This window comes from Solanum lycopersicum, chromosome 4 (assembly GCF_036512215.1).
Source record: "Solanum lycopersicum chromosome 4, SLM_r2.1".
Lineage (NCBI taxonomy): Eukaryota > Viridiplantae > Streptophyta > Magnoliopsida > Solanales > Solanaceae > Solanum > Solanum lycopersicum.
This window is the reverse complement of record NC_090803.1, coordinates 52,323,121-52,336,102: the sequence shown is the minus strand read 5'-3', so window position 1 is coordinate 52,336,102 and position 12,982 is coordinate 52,323,121. Positions and strand designations below refer to the sequence as shown.

At 36.0% G+C, this 12,982-nt stretch overlaps 3 protein-coding genes across 3 annotated transcripts; all 3 read left to right on the top strand.

The window, feature by feature from the left end:
- The first annotated feature begins 952 nt into the window (after positions 1-952).
- On the top strand, positions 953-2,942 carry LOC138348173 (uncharacterized). The gene is made up of 10 exons (XM_069296791.1): positions 953-980; positions 1,028-1,183; positions 1,292-1,371; positions 1,477-1,617; positions 1,725-1,925; positions 1,973-2,201; positions 2,249-2,336; positions 2,404-2,411; positions 2,494-2,618; positions 2,718-2,942. Exons 1-10 carry the CDS (start codon positions 953-955, stop codon positions 2,940-2,942), a joined length of 1,281 nt encoding a protein of 426 aa, XP_069152892.1.
- A 2,892-nt stretch (positions 2,943-5,834) lies between these two features.
- LOC138348172 (uncharacterized) lies at positions 5,835-7,253 on the top strand. The gene is made up of 7 exons (XM_069296790.1): positions 5,835-5,853; positions 5,967-6,055; positions 6,161-6,347; positions 6,461-6,605; positions 6,691-6,800; positions 6,874-6,983; positions 7,092-7,253. The coding sequence occupies exons 1-7, from the start codon at positions 5,835-5,837 to the stop codon at positions 7,251-7,253; spliced, it is 822 nt and encodes a 273-aa protein (XP_069152891.1).
- A 7-nt stretch (positions 7,254-7,260) lies between these two features.
- LOC104647050 (uncharacterized) lies at positions 7,261-12,930 on the top strand. Its single transcript, XM_069296789.1, has 15 exons — positions 7,261-7,279; positions 7,392-7,480; positions 7,586-7,772; positions 7,868-8,042; positions 8,116-8,275; positions 8,369-8,459; positions 8,590-8,684; positions 8,793-8,984; positions 11,370-11,474; positions 11,543-11,674; positions 11,783-11,969; positions 12,065-12,234; positions 12,282-12,476; positions 12,524-12,649; positions 12,757-12,930. The coding sequence occupies exons 1-15, from the start codon at positions 7,261-7,263 to the stop codon at positions 12,928-12,930; spliced, it is 2,097 nt and encodes a 698-aa protein (XP_069152890.1).
- Positions 12,931-12,982: the final 52 nt, after the last annotated feature.

Below are 12,982 nucleotides of genomic sequence, written 5' to 3'. Positions count from 1 at the left end.
TCTTTCTAGAATTTTCCTGGACAGAGAGCAAAAAGTAAAAAGTTGCCTTCCTTTCGTCCCAAACGTCTAGGAAAATCCTAAAGCCGATTAGCAACGAATGTTTGCAGTCTTTGTAGTACAATAGCGGATCATAAAAAGCATTGTGATAATCCTTGTATAATGAAAAACTACTTTGTTACACGTACATATGGGTTGATGGTGAATCATTATGGATATGACTTGGTGAAAGAAGTAGTACTTAAAAAACATGAAATTAACTCAATGGATTTGAAGGTTTGCATATCTACAAAAATAGTAGATATTGAACAAATGAATGAACTTGTCAGTGTGATTTTCGCGTAAGTTTTGAATATTCTTATAGTTTTCATTTTTATGTATAATGTATCATGATTTTATATTTAGAAATCCAAATCTAGATTCCGATCCGAATGTACCTCCGGATAAGATTGATAGATCTCATGGGGCTGGAAAAGCTCGGAGAAAAGCAGCTAGTTCTTCGGTGAATCTTGTTCAAGAAGGAGTTTCAAAGGCTCCGGCAACTGATACTGTAGGTTACATTGGGTCCCATATTCCATTTTGTTATTGTTAGGAAAATAGCCATTCTAATGAACCTAAAAATGGTTCTGTTGCTGTAGAAGAAGCTGCTGATGATACTGATCCACCTCCTCCACCAGCAGCTCAAGTTCGAATACTGTTATAGAAGATTACAGCAGGTCCCATAGTCCATTGTGTTTTTGTTAGGAAAACAATTATTGTAATGAACCTAACAATGCAGGATCTGCTGTAGAAGAAGCTATTGTAGAAGAAGCTGCTGATAAAGAAGCTGATGAAGAACCTGCTGATGATGATGATACTGATCCACGTCCACCACCACCTCCTCCACTAGCAGCTCAATAGTCTGCTCAAGCTCCTAATGCTGTTACAACTCAATTGTCTAATCAAGCTCGTAATAATGTTACAGCAGGTCCCACAGTCCCATTGTGTTATTGTTTGGAAAACACTTATTGTAATGAACCTAATAATGCAGGTTTTGCTATAGAAGAAGATATTGTAGAAGAAGCTGATGAAGCTGCTGATGGTGCTGATGATACTGATCCATGTCCACCACCACCTCCTCCACCAGCAGCTCAATTGTTCGCTCAAGCTCCTAATGTCGTTACAGCCCAATTGTCTGCTCAAGCTCGTAATACTATTACAGTAGGTCCCATAGTCCTATTGTGTTATTGTTAGGAAAACAATTATTTTAATGAACCTAACAATGCAGGTTTTGCTGTAGAATAAGCTATTGTAGAAGAAGCTGATGAAACTACTGATGAAGAAGCTGCTGCTGCTGATGATACTGATCCACGTCCACCACCTCCTCCACCAGCAGTTCAATAGTCTGCTAAAGCTCCTAATGCAGTTACAACTCAATTGTCTGATCAAGCTTGTAATACTGTTACAGCATGTCCCACAGTCCCTTTGTGTTATTGTTAGGAAAACAATTATTGTAATGAACCTAACAATGCAGGTTTTGCTGTAGAAGAAGCTATTGTAGAAGAAGCTGATGAAGCTGCTGATAAAGAAGTTGAGGCTGCTGATGATACTGATCCATGTCCACCACCACCTCCTCCACCAGCAACTTAATTGTCTTCTCAAGCTCCTAATGGTGTTAAACTCAATTGTTTTCTCAAGCTCGTAATACTATTACAGCCGGTCACATAGTCCCATTGTGTTATTGTTAGGAAAACAATTATTGTAATGAACCTAACAATGCAGGTTTTGCTATAGAAGAAGCTATTGTAGAAGAAGCTGATAAAGCTGCTAATGAAGAAGCTGCTACTGATGATGATACAAATCCATGTCCACCACCACCTACTCCACCAGCATCTCAATTGTCTTCTCAAGCTCTTAATGCTGTTACAACTCAATTTCTGCTCAAGCTCGTAATACTGTTACAGCAAGTTCCATAGTCCCATTGTATTATTGTTAGGAAAACAATTATTGTAATGAACCTAACAATGTAGGTTCTGCTGTAAAAGAAGGTGCTGATGAAGAAGCTGCTGCTGATGAAAAAGTTGCTGCTGATGATGATATTGATCCACCTTCACCACCACCTCCTGCAACAGAAGCTCAATTGTTTGCTCAAGCTCCTAATGCTGTTACAACTAAATTTAAGCTCAAGCTCGTAATATTATTACAGCAAGTCCCACGGTCTCATTGTGATATTATTAGGAAAAAAAATTATTGTAATGAACCTAAAATGCAGGTTCTGCTGTAGAAAAAGCTGATGAAGCTTCTGATGATGATGATACCGATCCTAGTCCACCACCACCTCCTCCACCAATAGCTCAATTGTCTGCTTAAGCTCCTAATGCTGTTACAACTCAATTGTCTGCTCAAGCTTGTAATACTGTTACACAGGTTCGATAGTCCCATTGTGTTATTGTTAGGAAAACAATTATTGTAAAGAACCTAACAATGAAGGTTTTGTTGTATAAGAAACTATTGTAGAAGAACCTGATGAAGAAGCTGCTGATGATAATAATACTGATCCAAGTCTACCACCACCTCCTCTACCAGCAGCTCAATTGTCTGCTCAAGCTCCTAATGCTTTTACAACTCAATTATCTGCTCAAGCTCGTAATACTATTATAACAGGTCCCATAGTCCCATTGTGTTATTGTTAGGAAAATAATTATTGTAATGAACCTAACAATGCATGTTTTGCTGTAAAGGAAGCTATTGTAGAAGAAGCTGATGATGATGATAATACTGATGCACATCCACCACCACCTCCTCCATCAGCAGCCCAATTGTCTGCTCAAGTTTCTAATGTTGTTACAACTCAATTGTCTGCTCAATCTCGTAATACTGTTACAGCAGGTCCCATAGTCCCATGTGTTATTATTAGGAAAATAGTTATTCCTGGATTCACAATTGTGGAAAGGAACTTTGGATGATTTACAGCGTCAGGATACCCTTGAGTTTCCAAAGACAATGCTGAACGAGGCTGATACACAAATCCACCTTTCTCTTTTACATCTATGATCCAATTTACAGTGAAATGCACAAGGCGCAGTCGCTTGGATATTCATTACTCTTCCTGATTTCTTGTCATAAACTATTGCCACTGGTTTCATTTTCTTATTGCTGTCTAGTACATAGTTTCTATCATATCCAATTTGGACTTCATCGATCCTGCTCCCTACCTTACATTTTGTCCCGACAAATTTAGTATTTACTAATAATCTTTTATAATTGTTGTGGCATGATACATAGTATGTTGCGATACATGGTAGATGATACACAGTAACTTAAAATTGTTAAGATTGAAAGGGAGAAAAAAATTAATCATTTCAATTTGTTATCTAAATCATCTTAAATTACGGTAACAGTTCATTAATAAGCATTAATTCAGCACGTAATATGATAACAATTTCAAATTTTGAAAATTCAAGATTATATCATCTAGTTTGAAGACATTTTTATGAACATCCAGTTATTAAACTTATTGATTGATACATGATAACAATTTTTAAAAACTCGTGATACATAGAAAATCATATGATACACATCAAATTCAGGTATCAATGCATCGTCTAAACACTATAACACACTGAGTCGATATGTATCAGCAAGCACATTTGATGGGCAGATATTAAACTTATTGACTGAAACATGATAACAATTTTCTAAAGCTCTTGATACATAGGAAATCATATCATACACATCTAAAGCATGTATCAATGCATCGACTAAGAACTTAACGGGAGAGAATAACTAAAAACGTGATGGACTAAGAACTGAACGAGAGAGAAATTGTCCAGATTTTTGAAATTTCAAATTTTTTAAAATTTGAAATTCAAAATTTCAAAATTTGGTGTTTTAGTTAATTAATAATTCAAAATCCAAAAACTGATTTAAAAGGTTGAGTGTTTTAATGGAGAAAATTCAAAATCCAAAAACTGATTTAAAAGGTTCAGTGTTTTAATGGAGAAAAAATAGGCATTAAAATGAGTAATTGTGTATTATAGGAGAGAGAATGTTATGTATCTATACACTTTATACTAAAATTAAAAAAAAGGGAATTATGTAATATTTTAAAAAAGAAGGGAAAATCAGAGAATATAAAACTTATAGTTGTGTATTTAAGTTATTTTTCCATATATTTATATAAAGTAAGAATTTCGGCCCTATGATGTGCGTACCTCAATGATTAGCAAACCTATTTGTCGCAGTTTTTTTTTGGAGTTTCCCCCTATATTTCTGTTGAAATGAATTTTAATTAATTAAATGCAATATGCAATTTCCAGTACTTAACCGTTTATTCTAATTAAGGCAATAATAATTTATGAATTCTAATAAATTAATGATTAAGAAGAGAAAGATACCGTTTCATATTGTAATTGTAATTTGTCATGCTTAACTGTTTCTCTAATTAAGGCTAAAATAATTAATGGATCCTAATTAATAAATGTGTAAGGAGAAAGTATATAATGATAAATCTCAGAAAACTTAGTTAATTATGATATCAATTAATGTCACATAAGATTCAATTGAGAAAAGAAAAGAATTTTTATTAAAAAAATTCTAAACCCGAGAGCAATATCATTCACTATACAAATTATCTTTTTATGACTAATGGGGTACATTGGACTTTTTCTTTCTTTTGTCTTTCTAGAATTTTCCTGGACAGAGAGCAAAAAGTAAAAGGTTGCCTTCCTTTCGTCCCAAACGTCAAGGAAAATCCTAAAGCCGATTAGCAACGAATGTTTGCAGTCTTTGTAGTACAGTAGCGGATCATAAAAAGCATTGTGATAATCCTTGTATAATGAAAAACTACTTTGTTACACGTACATATGAGCTGATGGTAAATCATTAGGGATATGACTTGGTGAAAGAAGTAGTACTTAAAAAACATGAAATCAACTCAACGGATTTGAAGGTGTGCATATCTACAAAAATAGTAGATATTGAACGAATGAATGAATTTGCCAGTGTGATTTTCGCGTAAGTTTTGAATATTCTTATAGTTTTCATTTTTATGTATAATGTATAATGATTTTATATTTAGAAATCCAAATCTGGATTCCGATTCGAATGTACCTCCGGATAAGATTGATAGAGCTTATCATGCTGGAAAAGCTCGGAGAAAAGGAGATTGTTCTTCGGTGAATCCTGTTCAAGAAGGAGTTTCAAAGGCTCCGGCAGCTGATACTGTAGGTTACATTAGGTCCCATAGTCCATTTTATTATTGTTAAGAAAACAACCATTGTAATGAACCTAAAAATGGTTCTGTTGCTGTAGAAGAAGCTGCTGATGAAGAAGCTACTGTTGCTAATGATAATGATCCATCCCCTCCACCAGCAGCACAAGCTCGAATACTGTTATAGCAGACTACAGCAGGTCCCATCCATTGTGTTATTGTTAGGAAAACAATTATTGTAATGAACCTATCCATGCAGGTTTTGCTGTAGAAGAAGCTATTGTAGAAGAAGCTGCTGATAAAGAAGCGGATGAAGAACCTACTGCTGATGATGATACTGATCCACATCCACCACCACCTCCTGCACCAGCAGCTCAATATTTTGCCTAAGCTCCTAATGCTGTTACAACTCAATTGTCTAATCAAGCTCGTAATACTGTTACAGTAGGTCCCACAGTCCCATTGTGTTATTGTTAGGAAAACAATTATTGTAATGAACCTAACAATGCAGGTTCTGCTATAGAAGAAGTTATTGCAGAAGAAGCTGATGAAGCTGCTGATGAAGAAGCTAATATTGCTGATGATACTAATCCATGTCCACCACCACCTCCTCCACCAGCAGCTCAATTGTCTGCTTAAGCTCCTAATGTCGTTACAGCTCAAGTGTCTGCTCAAGCTCGTAATACTATTACAACAGGTCCCATAGTCCTATTGTGTTATTGTTAGGAAAACAATAATTGTAATGAACCTATCATGCAGGTTTTTTTTGTATAAGAAGCTATTGTAGAAAAAGCTGATGAAGCTACTGATGAAGAAGTTGCTGCTGCTGAAGATACTGATCCACGTCCACCACCTCCTCCACCAGCAGTTCAATAGTCTTCTCAAGCTCATAATGCAGTTACAACTCAATTGTGTGATAAAGCTCGTAATACTGTTACAGCATGTCCCACAGTCCCTTTGTGTTATTGTTAGGAAAACAATTATTGTAATGAACCTAACAATGCAGGTTTTGCTGTAAAAGAAGCTATTGTAGAAGAAGCTGATGAAGCTACTGATGAAGAAGCTGATGCAGTTGATGATACTAATCCATGTCCACCACCAACTCCTCCACCAGCAGCTCAATTGTCTGCTCAAGTTCCTAATGCTGTTAAACTAAATTGTCTGCTCAAGCTCGTAATACTTTTACAGCCGGTCACATAGTCCCATTGTGTTATTGTTAGGAAAACAATTATTGTAATGAACCTAACAATGCAGGTTTTGCTATAGAATAAGCTATTGTAGAAGAAGCTGATGAAGCTGTTGATGAAGAAGTTGCTGCTGCTGATGATACTGAACCATGTCCACTACCACCTCCTCCACCAGCATCTCAATTGTCTTCTCAAGCTCTTAATGCTGTTACAACTCAATTTCTGCTCAAGCACGTAATACTGTTACAGCAGGTTCCATAGTCCCATTGTGTTATTGTTAGGAAAACAATTATTGTAATGAACCTAACAATGCAGGTTCTGCTGTAAAAGAAGTGCTGATGAAGAAGTTGCTGCTAATGAAAAAGTTGCTGCTGATGATGATACTGATCCACTCCACCAGCAGCACAAGCTCGAATACTGTTATAGCAGACTACAGCAGGTCCCATCCATTGTGTTATAATTAGGAAAATAATTATTGTAATGAACCTATCAATGCAGGATCTGCTGTAGAAGAAGCTATTGTAGAAGAAGTTGCTGATAAAGAAGCGGATGAAGAACCTGCTGCTGATGATGATACTGATCCACATCCACCACCACCTTCTGCACCAGCAACTCAATATTCTGCCTAAGCTCCTAATGCTGTTACAACTCAATTGTCTAATCAAGCTCGTAATACTGTTACAGCAGGTGCCACAGTCCCATTGTGTTATTGTTAGGAAAACAATTATTGTAATGAACCTAACAATGCAGGTTCTGCTATAGAAGAAGTTATTGCAGAGGAAGCTGATGAAGCTGCTGATGAAGAAGCTAATGCTGCTGATGATACTGATCCATGTCCACCACCATCTCCTCCACCAGCAGCTCAATTGTCTGCTTAAGATCCTAATGTCGTTACAGTTCAAGTGTCTGCTCAAGCTCGTAATACTATTACAACAGGTCCCATAGTCCTATTGTGTTATTGTTAGAAAAACAATAATTGTAATGAACCTATCATGCAGGTTTTTTTGTATAAGAAGCTATTGTAGAAAAAGCTGATGAAGCTACTAATGAAGAAGTTGCTGCTGCTGATGATACTGATCCATGTCCACCACCTCCTCCACCAGCAGTTCAATAGTCTGCTCAAGCTCCTAATGCAGTTACAACTCAATTGTCTGATAAAGCTCGTAATACTGTTACAGCATGTCCCACAGTTCCTTTGTGTTATTGTTAGGAAAACAATTATTGTAATGAACCTAACAATGCAGGTTTTGCTGTAAAAGAAGCTATTGTAGAAGAAGCTGATGAAGCTGCTGATGAAGAAGCTGATGCAGTTGATGATACTGATCTATGTCCACCACCAAATCCTCCACCAGCAGCTCAATTGTCTGCTCAAGTTCCTAATGGTGTTAAACTAAATTGTCTGCTCAAGGTTGTAATACTATTACAGCCGGTCACATAGTCCCATTATGTTATTGTTAGGAAAACAATTATTGTAATGAACCTAACAATGCAGGTTTTGCAATAGAAAAAGCTATTGTAGAAGAAGCTGATGAAGCTGTTGATGAAGAAGTTGCTGCTGATGATGATACTGAACCATGTCCACTACCACCTCCTCCACCAGCATCTCAATTGTCTTCTCAAGCTCTTAATGCTGTTACAACTCAATTTCTGCTCAAGCTCGTAATACTGTTACAGCAGGTTCCATAGTCCCATTGTGTTATTGTTAGAAAAACAATTATTGTAATGAACCTAACAATGCAGGTTCTGCTGTAAAAGAAGTGCTGATGAAGAAGTTGCTGCTGATGAAAAAGCTGCTGCTGCTGATGATACTGATCCACGGTCACCACCACCTCCTCCACCAAAAGCTCAATTTTCTGCTCAAGCTCCTAATGCTGTTACAACTCAATTTATGCTCAAGATCGTAAAACTGTTACTGCAAGTCCCATAGTCCCATTGTGTTATTATTACGAAAACAATTATTGTAATGAACCTAACAATGCAGGTTCTGCTGTAGAAAAAGCTGATGAAGCTGCTGATGAAGAAGCTGCTGCTGATGATGATACTGATCAACGTCCACCACCACCTCCTCCACCAGCAGCTCAATTGTATGCTTAAGCTCCTAATGTTGTTACAACTCAATTGTCTGCTCAAGCTTGTAATATTGTTACATAGGTTCCATAGTCCCATTGTGTTATTGTTAGGAAAACAATTATTGTAATGAACCTAACAATGCAGGTTCTGTTGTAGAAGAAACTATTGTAGAAGAACCTGATGAAGAAGCTGCTGCTGATGATAATACTGATCCATGTCCACCACCACCTCCTCCACCAGCAGCTTAATTGTCTACTCAAGCTCCTAATGCTGTTACAACTCAATTATCTGCTCAAGCTCGTAATACTATTACAGCAGGTCCCATAGTCCTATTGTGTTATTGTTAGGAAAACAATTATTGTAATGAACCTAACAATGCAGGTTTTGCTGTAAAGGAAGCTATTGTAGAAGAAGCTGATGATGATAATAATACTGATGCACATCCACCACCACCTCCTCCATCAGCAGCCCAATTGTCTGCTCAAGCTTCTAATGCTGTTACAACTCAATTGTCTGCTCAAGCTCGTAATACTGTTACAGTAGGTCCCATAGTCCCATGTGTTATTATTAGGAAAATAATTATTCTTGGATTCACAATTGTGGAAGGGAACTTGGGATGATTTACAACGTCAGGATACCCTTGAGTCTCCAAAGACAATGTTGAACGAGGCTGATACACAAATCCACCTTTCCCTTTTACATCTATGATCCAATTTGCAGTGAAATGCACTAGGCGCAGTCGCTTGGATATTCATTAATCTTCCTGATTTCTTGTCATAAACTATTGCCACTGATTTCATTTTCTTATGGCTTTCTAGTACATAGTTTCTATCATATCCAATTTGGACTTCATCGATCCTGCTCCCTACCTTACATTTTGTCCCGACAAATTTAGTATTTACTAATTATCTTTTATAATTGTTGTGGTGTGATACATAGTATGTTGCGATACATGGTAAATGATACACAGTAACTTAAAACTGTTAAGATTAAAAGGGAGAAAAAATGGAACATTTAAATTTGTTATCTAAATCATCTTAAATTACGGTAACAGTTTATTAATAAGCATTAATTCAACACGTAATATGATAACAATTTCAAATTTTTAAAATTCAAAATTATATCATCTAGTTTGAAGACATTTTTATGAACATCCAGTTATTAAACTTATTGACTGATACATGATAACAATTTTCAAAAACTCGTGACACATAGAAAATCATATGATACACATAAAATTCATGTATCAATGCATCGTCTAAACACTATAACACACCGAGTCGATATGTATCAGCAACCACATTTGATGGGGCAGATATTAAACTTATTGACTGATACATGATAACAATTTTCAAAAGCTCTTGATACATAGGAAATCATATGATACACATCTAATTCATGTATCAATGCTTCGACTAAGAACTGAACGGGTGAGAATAACTCAAAACGTGATGGAGTAAGAACTGAACGAGAGAGAAATTGTCCAGATTTTTGAAATTTTAAATTTTTTAAAATTTGAAATTTAAAATTTCAAAATTGGGTGTTTTACTTAAAATTAATTAAAATTAATAATTCAAAATCCAAAAACTGATTTAAAAGGCTGAGTGTTTTAATGGAGAAAATTCAAAATCCAAAAACTGATTTAAAAGGTTGAGTATTTTAATGGAGAAAAAATAGGCATTAAAATGGGTAATTGTGTATTATAGGAGAGAGAATGTTATGTATCTATACACTTAAACTAAAATTAAAAAAAGGGAATTATGTAATATTTAAAAAAAGAAGGGAAAATTAGAGAATATAAAACTTATAGTTGTGTAATTAAGTTATTTTCCATATATTTATATAAAGTAAGAATTTCGGTCCACTGATGTGCGTACCTCAATGATTAGCAAACCTATTTGTCGCAGTTTTTTTTTGGAGTTTCCTCCTATATTTCTGTTGAAATGAATTTTAATTAATTAAATGCAACATATAATTTTCAGTCCTTAACTGTTTCTTCTAATTAAGGCAATAATAATTTATGAATTCTAATAAATTAACGTTTAAGAAGAGAAAGATACCGTTTCATATTGTAATTGTAATTTGTCATGCTTAACTGTTTCTCTAATTAAGGCTAAAATAATTAATGGATCCTAATTAATAAATGTATAAGGAGAAAGTATATAATGATAAATCTCAGAAAATTTAGTTAATTATGATATCAATTAATGTCACATAAGATTCAATTGAGAAAAGAAAAGAAATAAAAAAATTCAAAACCCGAGAGCAATATCATTCACTATACAAATGATCTTTTTATGAGTAAAGGGGTACATTGGACTTTTTCTTTCTTTTGTCTTTCTAGAATTTTCCTGGACAGAGAGCAAAAAGTAAAAAGTTGCCTTCCTTTCGTTCCAAACGTCTAGGAAAATCCTGAAGCCGATTAGCCACGAATGTTTGCAGTCTTTATAGTATAGTAGCGGATCATAAAAAGCATTGTGATAATCCTTGTATAATGAAAAACTACTTTGTTACACGTACATATGAATTGATGGTGAATCATTATGGATATGACTTGGTTAAAGAAGTAGTACTTAAAAAACATGAAATTAACTCAACAGATTTGAAGGTGTGCATATCTACAAAAATAGTAGATATTGAACGAACGAATGAATTTGCCAGTGTGATTTTCGCGTAAGTTTTGAATATTCTTATAGTTTTCATTTATATGTATAATGTATAATGATTTTATATTTAGAAATCAAAATCTGGATTCCAATCCGAATGTACCTCCGGATAAAATTGATAGAGCTCATCGGGCTGGAAAAGCTCGGAGAAAAGGAGCTAGTTCTTCGGTGAATCCTGTTCAATAAGGAGTTTCAAAGGCTCCGGCAGCTGATACTATAGGTTACATTAGGTCCCATAGTCCATTTTGTTATTGTTAGGAAAACAACCATTGTAATGAACCTAAAAATGGTTCTGTTGCTGTAGAAGAAGCTGCTGATGAAGAAGCTGCTGCTGATGATGATACTGATCCACCCCCTCCACCAGCAGCTCAAGATCGAATACTGTTATAGAAGATTACAGCAGGTCCCATAGTCCATTGCGTTATTGTTAGGAAAAAAATTATTGTAATGAACCTAACAATGCAGGTTCTGTTGTAGAAGAAGCTATTGTAGAAGAAGCTGCTGATGAAGAACCTGCTGCTGATGATGATACTGATCCACGTCCACCACCACCTCTTCCACCAGCAGCTCAATAGTCTGCTCAAGCTCCTAATGCTGTTACAACTCAATTGTCTGATCAAGCTCGTAATACTATTACAGCATGTCCCACAGTCTTATTGTGTTATTGTTAGGAAAACAATTATTGTAATGAACCCGATAATACAGGTTTTGCTGTAGAAGAAGCTATTGTAGAAGAAGATGATGAAGCTGCTGATGAAGAAGCTGATGCTGCTGATGATACTAATCCATGTCCACCGCCATCTCCTCCACCAGCAGCTCAATTGTCTGCTCAAGCTCCTAATGGTGTTAAACTCAATTGTCTGCTCAAGCTCATAATACTATTACAGCCAGTCACATTGTCCCATTGTGTTATTGTTAGGAAAACAGTTATTGTAATGAACCTAACAATGCAGGTTTTGCTATAGAAGAAGCTATTGTAGAAGAAGCTGATGAAGCTGCTGCTGATGAAGAAGCTGTTGCTGCTGATGATACTGATCCATGTCCACTACCACCTCCTCCACCAGCATCTCAATTGTCTTCTCAAGCTCTTTATGCTGTTACAACTCAATTTCTGCTCAAGCTCGTAATACTGTTACAGCAGGTTCCATAGTCCCATTGTGTTATTGTTAGGAAAATAATTATTGTAATGAACCTAAAAATGCAGGTTCTGCTGTAAAAGAAGGTGCTGATGAAGAAGCTACTGCTAATGAAAAAGCTGCTGTTGATGATGATACTGATCCACGTTCACCACCACCTCCTCTACCAGAAGCTCAATTGTCTTCTCAAGCTCCTAATGTTGTTAAAACTCAATTTATGCTCAAGCTCGTAATACTGTTACAGCAAGTCCCATAGTCCCATTGTGTTATTATTAGGAAAACAATTATTGTAATGAACCTAACAATTCAGGTTCTGCTGTAGAAGAAGCTGATGAAGCTGCTGATGAAAAAACTACTGATGATGATGATACTGATCCACGTCCACCACCTCCTCCTCCACCAGCAGCTCAATTGTCTGCTTAAGCTTCTAATGCTTTTACAACTCAATTGTCTGCTCAAGCTTGTAATACTGTTACACAGGTTCCATAGTCCTATTGTGTTATTGTTAGGAAAACAATTATTGTAATGAACCTAACAATGAAGGTTCTGTTGTAGAAGAAGCTATTGTAGAAGAACTTGATGAAGAAGCTGCTGATGATGATAATACTGATCCATGTCCACCACAACCTCCTCCACTAGCAGCTCAATTGTCTGCTCAAGCTCCTAATGCTGGTACAACTTAATTGTCTGCTCAAGCTCGTAATACTGTTACAGCAGCTCCCATAGTCCCATTGT